The sequence below is a fragment of the Aegilops tauschii genome, chromosome 3, assembly GCF_002575655.3.
Source record: "Aegilops tauschii subsp. strangulata cultivar AL8/78 chromosome 3, Aet v6.0, whole genome shotgun sequence".
Classification (NCBI taxonomy): domain Eukaryota; kingdom Viridiplantae; phylum Streptophyta; class Magnoliopsida; order Poales; family Poaceae; genus Aegilops; species Aegilops tauschii.
The window spans coordinates 595,095,538-595,107,030 of record NC_053037.3 but is presented as its reverse complement, the minus strand read 5'-3'; the positions used below and the strand labels follow the sequence as shown (position 1 = coordinate 595,107,030).

Sequence of the window (11,493 nt, the reverse complement as noted above, 5' to 3'; positions counted from 1 at the left end):
GGTTAGTTGGTTGGTGCGCTGCCGTCTATGAACTTGTCATCCTGGTTTGAGTCTAGCTTTTCACAAAAAAATATTATCGGATGAATTTGTCTATGTCTATCCTAAGGAAACGGCGGATGAAAAAAAAAATCTCAGCCTTCAATCTTTGTGATTAACATAAAATCAGCGGATATAAAGGGTGAAGTATGAACAACAAAACATTTCAAATAGCATGAAATTAAGTAACTCAAGATTTGATGTCATACTACCAGCGATACACTGAATGCGTTCCGGATCCTCATCAATCTTATAGTGGCAAAAGCCAAATTCCTTGTGAACTCAGAACTAATTATATGGAGTATGATTAAAATATAGAGAACTACATTGTCCTACAAAAGAAATACTTCATGGTACTACAGCTAGGTATTCAGCTATTTATCTGTGATGTTCAATATCTATCTGTGTGGACCGCTGAAAAAAATATGCTACCTTTCTCAATTGGACTTCTAAAAAATCATTGCGCTATTTTTTTTTTTTGATAAGGGGAATATATTAATATCACGAAGATACCAATTACATCCAGGCTCTGCACCAACAAAATGTACAAAGATATCAAGGATGCACACAGCCAAGACAAAAATGAAAAAAGAGAGAAAATGAAAACAAGGACCCCGTCACGGTGATTGAAACTCGCAATAGCAGCACTCTAACCACCACCGAAGACAACAACCGGGCCACAAAAGAGATTCTCCAAAAGCAACGCCTCCAAGAAGGAAATAGTGCACAAACATTGTCGTCGCCCGATCGAAGATCTTGGGTTTTCACCCGGAGAGAGTCCGATCGAGTTCACAAAAACAATGCCTACAACAAGGCCATTGCCAGGTATAACCAATTAAGGCCAGACCTTAGGCTTTCACCCTGAAAATCAAGGCTCGGCACACGAGGAGCACCATCAAAAATGTAGTCCACTAGTGTTGCCACCCCCTCTTGCCAAGGCTGCAGCTGCAAGTCACCAAACTCCTAACACAACGGAAGAACATGTGCCGCCGGTCTTCATCGCAACCAAAACACCTCTCCGCCATTTCAAACCGCTGATCGCAGCCGCCATGACTTTCTCTACCTCTATCAATACCATAGAGATCTATATTTAGACATGTCCTATGGCACCAAAAAGAACGTGAATCTTCGCGTCGCGCCCTCATGAAGCCTCATTGGCCGAAGATAAGGGCGCGCACGACCGGAACGAATCCAATCTAGATATCCATCGGCGACATGCGCCAATCAACATAAATCTCCGAGGGGAAGGCCGGAACTCGTCGGCGTCTAGACCAGGGAGGCTGACATGAAGCTGATGAACGACTTGGCGCTTGAAGATCAGCAAGTCCAAACCACCTGTAGATGCAAGACCAGTAAGCTCCCACGCCGTCGGTCAACTCCTTGCCGGACCGGCCGTCGAGAAGAGGCAGCCCCGCACGTCCGCATTGGGCTCGATCGGCCCGGAGGCCCAGATCAGGCCATGAGACCCAGATCAGATCGGAGCACCACGTCCGCCGGTGGCACGCCAACACCTCCACGACGCCACTCTGCCGGAAGACCTCGGGCCATGGCCATAACTCCCGCGCAGCCCTGCACCACCAGCAAGTGCAGCACCTCCGCCCATGGAGCGCTGCTGCGCGGCGCCTCTCCAGCCCTCTGTCTTCGACGGGTTGGGCGCCGCCACCGCCGCCGGTGCCGGCAGCCGCGGCGGCCGCAGGAGCCAAGATAGGGGAGGGGAAAGTTCTAGGGCAGAGTGCCTCCGGAGCTGCTCGGGGGAGGAGCGACCTGGGAGGGAGATTGGATCTCTAAAACACACTTTTTATAAACATCAAGATAAAAACACACCTTTTATAAACTTCTAAAGAAACATGAGCTCATATTTTTCACTTCCCCGTGTCCTGCAAATTATATTGCCTGTTTCTTGCATAAAAATAATACAGTCAGACCACGGACAAGATGAGAAACTATGAATCTTGGCCCCATTTTCTTCTTATCATTATTGTCTCTCTCTCAGTGTTGGTTCTTTCAGGAATCAGGATACAGCACGCTTCGGTAGCCGATCACCTGCAGCTTCATCGGCCAAGCCATCACAACCTTCATGTGATCTCTTTCATTCCTTTTGCCCCTGTACACTGCAGTTTACACGGGCGAGCGGTGGCCGTGCTTCAGATAACATAGTTCCTGCCCAGCTCCTGTAAACAACTCAGCGGCAGCTGCCCTTCCATGCGGGGACGACCTCGGCACATGCTTAGCGAACGGCCTACCCACGCCGGCGTCCAGATCCATGGTGACATCCTCTCCCCAAAATCGTGGGGAAGAGCAGGGTGGCTGGGTGACGTCCACTCCCTCGATCATCCTCGTCAAGCAATAAAGAGACAAACTTATCTGGAAACACAACTACTATCTCCACTGCTGTCGTTCTTTTTCTGTAGTAGCCAGTAGGATGGCCAGCTTGCCGTCGATACAATCTTCGTTGGTATAGAAAGACACGGAGTTGATAACAGCCATTTGTCGTCCCTGTTTCCCGACGCCCAACGCCGATGTGGCCGACATGGAGGGAGAGGGGGTGGCGCCAGGGGAGGGGAGCAGCGGTGCCATCGCGTCCGGATACTCCAGGATCTGCAATCCAGCGGTACTGCGACCATCCGCTTGTCGCCGCCACTTCCGAGGATGAGGTCGCTCGTAACGACGACCCCCTCCCACTATGACGCGCCGGATCGGATGAGACCGACGAAAATCTCGGGTAGACGAAAATGGGAGCGGAAGGTGCACAGGATCCAGTGACGCTACGGCGAGAACGGAAGCCACCGTTGATTCGGGGAACGGAGCAACTTGGAGTCGCTGCCTCTAGAACAAACAGTTGGTCAATGCTGGATTTAATCCTGATCAACGACGACTCCATTTTAACGATTGGTGACAGATTGTTGCTCAATCCCTTTGACGATTTGCGTTGTGTTTGGTTTGGTTTGTGCGGCACACGAAGATGGTGTATATTTAATAGTCACGTGTGGTTACTTGGACGCTTCGGGTACGCCTTGCGATCGGTTATTTAGTCTCTATAAGTCCTACACGGTTCAGACAAGGAAGCGTTGGTTTGGGGCGTATAATTGGAGGCAATTATGTTGTGTTCTGCTAGGACTCCCCATAGTATTCGAACAAAAAACAGAAAGGGATCAGGATGGTAGGTTTGTGTTCGATTCCCTGGGTGCATGTTTTTTTCTATCCTGTTCTGTAAATCTATTTTTGAATCTCAGCCGTCAATCTTTATGGGTAACATAAAATCAACGGATATAAACACGTGACTTATGGAGAACTATGAAAGGATCCGTCCTTTAATATTAGGTATAGATATAGATATAGATTTAATTGAGGATACACTAAATTAATGGCTAGATGTTTCTATTTTTCTGGCATTTTCTAGCTTATTTATCTTTTGTCATACCATTAAGTACTTTATATAGAAAAAGAGTAGGATTCTCTTGCTTCACTTATATCCTTTCAGAGAGTTGAATATTAATTGGTTGTGTGCATGAGTTATATAAATAATAGGTAGATCAGTGATATATATAAAAACTTGCATGAACTTCTAAATAATTGAATTCAATAAACTTGATTCCTTGCTATACTTTTGAGATATTAAGGGAGTGATAAACGATTATGTGGGTAAATTATCAAAGTTGAGTATTGAATAAACGGTGTTAAATTTTGTGGACCCGCACCTTCATTAATTTACATAAAAGTGGGAACCGCTGGTATTATGATGGAGGTCTGAGTAGAATGCATCATTAAAATGAACTAATACCATGTGTAAGGTCGAGCAGTGCTCAATGGGCTTGCTCCGCCAATGGACAAGCATTCTAAGTAGTGAGGAACCTTTGTGACGAATAGTCCTATTTAAAGATCACACCACATCTTTGATACAAATATTTGGGCCACATGTAGGTGGGTGTGCTTTTTCAACCCTCCATCGTGCGGTTTTCGGCGATGCACCCATCTGTGGGGTTCGCTTGGTCTATGGCTTTGACCGGCCTTGAGAGGGGATACACCATGGTGAAATCCTATTGGTTTGTGTTAGGAACGGCTATAGTGACATGTCAAATCGAGTTTGAGCACATGTCTTCACGAGATTCCCTCTTGTCGGCTCGAGGTGCAGGAGTTGCACTCTATGTCCATAACCTTCGTACCAGATAGTCCTGTGTGTGATGCAAGTGCAACATCAAAGGTGTGTATTATATATATATATATATATATATATATATATATATATATATATATATATATATATATATATATATATATATATATATATATATATATATATATATCCATCCCTCGCATGGTTTTGGATGGTGTGGCAATTCATGGGGCCTGCTTGGCGTGCGGTTTTGAACGGCCTCAAGAGTGGGTAGACCATGGTGAATTCCTCTTGGTATGTATTAGGGTGGACCATAGTGACATGTCCAAAAAGGTTTGAGAACATCTTCACAAGAATCCCTCCCGTCGGATCAAAGTGCTGGACTAGCATTCTAAGTCCTGAACCTTCATGCTGGATAGTCCTGTTAGCAGCTGCGGCATCAAAGTGGTATATTGGATATTTAAACATAACACCACCATTTTATACATAATTTTTGTATCACGTGCTGGTGGGGTGGGTGGGGTGGGTTTCCGACCCTCCCTCGCACGATTTTTGATCATGCGCCTATCCATGGGGCCTGCTTGGTCTACAGGTTTGACCGGCCTTGAGAGGGGGTAGACCATGATGAATTCCTCTTGGTTTGTTTTAGGGTGGTCATATTGGAATGCCAAACTAAGATTGATCAGTTGCCTTCACAAGATTCTCTCCCATCGTCTCGAAGTGCAAGACTAGCACTCTATGTAGTGTGGATCTTTTGTGCCAGATAGTCCAGTAGGTCATAGGAATTTCCTTATGCACCCGTAACAACGTTTAACACACACAATATAGGATAGTCTAGATGGAATCAACCCTTTTGAAGAAAACCCAGGGGGTAGACGGTTCCGGGCTTACCGAACAAGGAATTCATCCAATTGTGTTAATAAGGATCGAGCAACTTATTCTTTTGCGTGTGATCAAATATGGGTACACTAGGGGGTGTGAAGAGTACAAGGAAATACCGCACAATTTTAAAGTGGCAAAATGGTGGTAATTAACTAGAGAGAGATCACGAAATTGTGGCAAAGGGCGATGTAAACTAGCCCAGAGAGATAGGGTGAGAAAAAGGAGAAAGAAATAAAATGCAATAAGTAAATATGAATGCAAAGTACCACATGAAAAATCATTTTTGCACTAACAAATAGATTTGGGATAAATAGGCCACGTGTAAGCCAAGTTCATGTTATCGGCTACAGGGCTCATATTTCTTTTAATCTAAAAAAGAATAAAAGGATTCATTAAGGTTAGCTGAGAAATGCGAGACGCACACTCGACTTATAACCTGCTCTACCATGTCCGTGATTGCCATGTGACATGGAGCATTGCCGAGCCCTAGCCGAGAACCTTTTTTCTATATGCCCTATTTTGCTTGAAAGTTGAGAACTTTCTTTTCTGCCCACTCTGCTTATGAGACAGTTAGCCGAGTCATCTTTCTTTGTCGTGCTTTTTACATTCTTTACTCGGTCTATACAAATATAAACCGTGTACCTGTGTTTCTACACTCGGCTTACTGCACGCGACATGGCAACGTGTGATTTCGTGTACTTGGCACAGCCCGGGCCAATCCATTAACAGGCTTCCTAGGCCTTCTCTAAACAAACCTAGCCTAGTGAAATGATGCATGGGGAAGATAACGAGGCCTCGCAAGGGAACGACCGGAGTCGGACACGAGGCGGCAAAGTCTCGACGGAGGGGAGTTGCAGGTTGACTGTTCGGCGTGTGGGGCCGGCAGGAAGGGGGCGAAGGCTGCCAGTGAGGAGTCTTTAGATGAATGGACTTAGGCGGTAGCAAAAAGGCCGTGGACGGTGGCCGGCGTGCGGCAGCGCCCACCGGCCCATGTGAACCAGAACAGGTAGTTCGGCTTGGTTTGGGAGGTGGCTGTTTGGGCGGAAGAAGATGACGTGCCAGGCATTGACAATAAAAAGTAGAAAGATGGGAACCGTTGGACTCACATAATGTGGCTAGGATATATGGATCGACTGAAACTTTTTCTGTTTTCAGTCAACTGATGAATAGGTGCTCTCATTTTATTTTTGCGGGAAAGTAGAGATGATGTATTAGCAATCATCAGGCCATCATGAAACCACCAGCTTTTGGTGCTTCGGACTTGGAATTGATAGATCTCCCAGGATCTGAGATGTGCAATGCAAACGAGCAGAAACTAGAATCGTCAGGCAATCTTAACACTGTAAACTGTAATGGTACAGGTTCTGCGCCAATTTCGAATGTCACTAGCATACCTAACTTGCGAGAAGACAAAAGTGGAACTGCAGATCAGCTCGGTGCAAATAACACAGCAGAGGACCCCAAATATGACAGTGGCCCTTCTCGTACATGTAGAGGATCCCACGATCCAGGATTTGATAGATGACTGCCCTTCTTTTGATCTTGGCTTCTAATGGAAGTGGAAGGATGCCGTGCATGGCTTGGGCGGACTGTCCTACGAAACGATCAAATCTCTTGATTGTTGGCGAGAGACCGGGCAAAAGCAGCAGTTCTCTGAAGAAATTAATGCCGAAGGGAATTTATAAAGAGATCACGGATGCTATTGCACAATTCTGGTGGGGTGATGATAAGGAGACCAAAAAAATGCATTGGATGGCGTGGTGAAAGTTGTGTATCCCTAAGAGTGAAGGAGGCATGGGGTTCCGTGACCTCTACTCTTTTAACTTGGCAATGTTGTCCAAGCAATGTTGGAGGTTGATCAATGACCCGCATTCTTTGGTTGCGAGAGTTCTCAAGGCAAAATATTACCCAAATGGTTCCCTTATTGATGCTACACCAAAAAATGGGTCGTCCTTCACATGGCAGAGTATTTTGAAGGGGTTGGAAAGTTTCGAGAAAGGATACATTTGGAGGATTGGGACTGGTGAACATGTTAATATATGGACGGGTCCGTGGATTCCCTCTAGTCCGGATAGAATGGTGATATCACCGAGGGGTCAAACGGTCCTAACCAAAGTTTGTGAATTAATAGATATGGCTAATGATACGTGGGATGAGGCGCCAATAACAAGTTTATTCGATCCAGTGGATGCCCACAGAATTATTCAGATTCCACTACACTTGCATGGTTTTGATGACTTTATGGCATGGCACCCGAACAGGACAGGTATTTTCTCAGTAAAGAGTGCATATCATATGCAGTGGATGCATAGTTTTCGGGCGCATGCAAATACGATGGGACACCCTGGTAGCTCTACCACTCGGGCAGTGTGGAATACTCTCTGGAAACTTCAAATTCCACGTAAAGTACAGATTTTTTGTTGGCGAGCACTGCGAGGAGTTATCCCACTAAGAGCTATACTTACTAACAGGCACATTGGTTCCAATGGTGCTTGTCCTATCTGTCATCAAGGGGCCGAGGATATCCGTCATTTAATGTTTTTATGCTCGAATGCACGACACTTGTGGACGAAGCTGGGCATCACAAATATCATCGACCAAGCGATCCAGGTTGATAGATCGGGGTCTGCGATCTTGGAATTTATCTTATCATTGCCGGACCAGCAGCTTGAGATGCACCCAATAATTAACTTCAAACAAGTAATAGCCGTTGGGGGCTGGTACCTTTGGTGGATCCGTAGAAAAGTGACGCACAATGAATCAATTCCTCCCCCTTGGAGGTGGGCACTCTCTGTGTTATCAATCGCAAGCAACCATCAGAGGGCTACATCGCTGGTGAGAATTTCCCCTGAAGCAAAGTGGTGTAAGCCGGACCCTCGGTTCATTAAGTTAAATGTTGATGCGGCGTACTACTCGGACGAAGGGGTAGGTGCTACGGCGGCTATCCTGCGTGATGACAAAAGGTAATTTCTTGGGAGCACAATGCAAGTTTATACCTGTTGCGGTGGATGCAATAACAAGAGAAGCGTTGGCCATGCAAGACTGGCTGATTTTTGCTAACTCCTTTGGGTGTAACCGGGTAGAAGCTGAATCAGATTCTTTGCAAGTAATCAATTATTGTGATGGACAAACCATATGGTGGGACTCGGCGGAGGCAACATTCGCAGAATGTTTGGACACTAGTACTTCAATAAGGAAGGTCGTTTATAAGCATTGTTATAGATCTTGTAATCAAGTGGCTCATATGCTAGCTCATTTTAGTTACTATAATAAGACTTCATTTAGTTGGTTGGACGAGCCCCCTGACTTTATTGTCAGTAAGCTCATAGCCGATGTAAACATTATTTAAGTTTTAATAAAGCTAGCCATGGTGGCCTTCCTAAAAAAAAGAGATGATGTATTAGGTTTGAGCTTTGCGGGTTAGCTAATGGAATGAATATTCAGGTGATGTATTGAGGCCGTCACTTGCAGCACTACGCTATATTGAGAGTTTGAGACCGAGAAAAGAAGCATGTTCCCTCGCAAAAAAAAGAGGAAAAGAAGCATGTTGATCGGATCATCCCTGTATTTTTATTTTTTTGAGAGAAATCATCGTTTTATTTTGTCTATCCTTTTTGACAAATCACTTCGTCAAATTCAACGAATGAGACAAACTGGATGGACAAAGCCCAATACCCCAACCCGGCCCTGACCATCGACAGACCTCTAATGAAACTTTTCTCAAAGAAAAAAACCTCTAATGAAACATGGCCAGGATCCCTAAAAAAATGGCATTCACAGTTAGACTCACATATTCTCTGACGTGTTATTCAGTCACGATGTACACGCCTGACACATATATGCCTCGAGAGAGACGGCAAACCGAACCCTAGATATTAGGAGGCCTGGCGTTGGAGCAGATCCTAGATATTAGGAGGTGATGTACAACAGAATTTCAACAGAATCTAACCACGTAACGTACAGCAGGAAAACTAATGGAGAATGGATTTTTAACTCCCGGGGGAGTCGGGGCACCCTGCTATCTTGTCCGTTCGGTGGCCTTTGCTCACCTAGCGATCCGAGCCGAGGTCTGCGAACCTGTTTTGATTTGCAGGTCTACCTGTACAGTAATACCAAGCGGCAGAACCTATCAAACGAGAAGGCCCCAGTCACTGTTCATAGGAACAGTGAACATATTCCTTCTCCCTGTCAGCGCCAGACCATTGTCGCATGCAACATGTCCGGCCTCTGAATGGAAACAAAAACGGAAGCAAGTGCCACACATCATCTATTTATTATTCCGTTGCTGCCATTAAAAAACAATTTGTTATATTCCGTTGCTGCCATAAAAAACAATTTGTTATTTTGTGTTGGCTGCCGCATTTTTACAGAGGAAAAAGTGGAGGTGTTGAACTTCTGAACTTGTGAGACTGTTTTTAGGAGAGAGGCACAACGTGTGGCCGTGCATGCAAGTCAAAGCAATTTAGAGAGTTTATTTAAAGACAACTTTTCAGAGAGTTGGAGTGGGTGGGGGTGGGGGGGGGGGGGGGGGGGGGGGAGATGGGAAGGGTGTTCACTTTTTGGTAGCACTTCACGTGATTAGCTCTGTCTCACCCGTGAGCTTGCTACAGGATGGGCGCATGCACCGTCGTCTATGTGTTGTCACTTCAACCATCAGTGTGGAGCACAAGACCTCCTGCCAGGCCTAGTCCTGCCATACCTGTCTCTCCTCCCGTCGTTGTTTTCTGCTTAAAAAAGCATGCTAATTACGTTGCTACTGCAAAGTCCCTGCTGCTGGACAGTGGCTGGCACGAATCTTGAAGTCTTTGGACCAGCTGGATAACAGGGTGTCGGGGCACCCGGGTTCCACCACACCTTTTCGAAACTAATGTCAAGGATCTAGACGTCAACATTCACCATATCCAGTACCGCACTCGGTGCAAATGCGGCGGCGAGGCATGGGAAAGGCCAAGTCGGAGAACCGCCGGACGAGGTCCTCGCTGCCGGCCACCGCCCTCGGCTCCACAATCACCACGTCCTCCTCCTCACCCTCCACAAACCCCGAAGAAACCGACTCCCATCGCCGGACATCCTACCAGAGCTCATCGCATTGATCGCGAGCCGGCTGACGACCCTCGAGGACTTCTTCGCCCTCGTTACCGCCTGTTGCGCCTACCGGGCTCACCTCCCGTTGTCATCGTCCAACCTCGCCTCGCAGGGTCCGCTCCTCCTCGTCCACCACAAGACCTCTGCCTCGGAAGCGCTCTTCCACGTCCCCCTCTGCCGCATCCTCCACTTCCGCCTCCCGCGCAGCCCCGTGGCCCATGCACGCCGCAGCTCCACCTGCTTCAGCCGGCTCTTCACCCCCAAAGAAGTCACCCGCACCTGCTTCTACTCCTTCGGCTGTCGTGTCGCCATCAGAAACATCTTTACCACCAGCCGCCCCGAGTTTCGCATCTGCAACCTCCTCACAGGTGAGCGAGCAAGCCTGGCCCATCCCCCGACGAGACCCATTGGAGGTGTTCTCTTTTCTGGCGACCTCGTCCTCGCCTTCACGCCATGGCACCGTGACATCTACTACTGCCGCATTGCGGATGCTCAGTGGCAAGTGGCTTGGTGCGATGAAGGCTACCACCTTTACAGTCTGATTTTCGTGAAAGGCACCCTCTACGCGTTGATTTATCCAAATTATCGCCTTGCTGTTGTCAAGCTTGCCAACAATTCGGTGGTATTGTCATTTCTTGGTGATGAACTTAGCGCACAGACAATTCCATATAGTTCGGTGGCCTGGCTCGCAGAGTGTCATGGTGAGCTATTGCTAATTGTCAAAACCAAGTTGTATCGTGTTTTCGAGTGGCAATCCGGGGGGAGGAAGTGGTCGAGGACACATAGCGTTGGTGGTTGTAGCTTGTTCTTTAATAGGCATGAGTTTGCTGGTTGCCTTGGTCCAGATCATCCGGGACTTCGAAGAGACTGCTTATACTTTACTGGAAGCTTTGGGAATTGGAGCGAGTATTCTTTGGCTGATAGATCTTCGTATGAAATTGTCGCCGACTACCCAGGGCGAGCACTATGGGAGGATTGTGTACCACTGGCTTGGATCCTTCCAAGCATTTGTTGATGCAGTACAATGCGGATAAAAACTGCCCAGAATTCTCAAGGTACATATTTGCTCACTTGTGACTTCTTAATGGATTGCTTTTGCATTTTATGTTTGTTAATCAAAATATTCAGGTTATTCTTTAGCAACAAATGTCTATGAAGTTGTGTATGAATGGACATCCCGCTTACTGACTTTTTCAAATATTTGACAGTAATGTCCATCGAATTAGTTTTGGGGCATGGTTTGCTTTTTCTCTGATTGATGACAGCAACATCTAATGAAATGGATATTTAGGGAATGAATGTAGACCATTACTTCCCTTAATAGAACCCATACATGCTGTAGAGGGAGATTGCAATCTAATTAAATGTCTTGTTGG

The 11,493-nt window shown here is 46.5% G+C and overlaps 1 protein-coding gene across 1 annotated transcript; it reads left to right on the top strand.

Annotated features, from left to right (window-relative positions):
- The first annotated feature begins 1,637 nt into the window (after positions 1 to 1,637).
- LOC109738101 (uncharacterized) lies at positions 1,638 to 11,257 on the top strand. Its single transcript, XM_020297195.1, has 5 exons — positions 1,638 to 1,755; positions 2,045 to 2,067; positions 2,154 to 2,209; positions 9,938 to 11,096; positions 11,246 to 11,257. Exons 1-5 carry the CDS (start codon positions 1,638 to 1,640, stop codon positions 11,255 to 11,257), a joined length of 1,368 nt encoding a protein of 455 aa, XP_020152784.1.
- The last annotated feature ends 236 nt before the right edge of the window (positions 11,258 to 11,493 follow it).

What these genes read in the sequence shown, in the direction of transcription:
- LOC109738101 (XM_020297195.1), top strand. Translation starts at nt 1,638, where the DNA reads ATGGAGCGCTGCTGCGCGGCGCCTCTCCAGCCCTCTGTCTTCGACGGG. An exon ending in CCAAGATAGGGGAGGGGAAA is followed by an intron (nt 1,756 to 2,044) that starts GTTCTAGGGCAG and finishes TGGTTCTTTCAG; the next exon opens with GAATCAGGATACAGCACGCT. An exon ending in TCAGGATACAGCACGCTTCG is followed by an intron (nt 2,068 to 2,153) that starts GTAGCCGATCAC and finishes TGTACACTGCAG; the next exon opens with TTTACACGGGCGAGCGGTGG.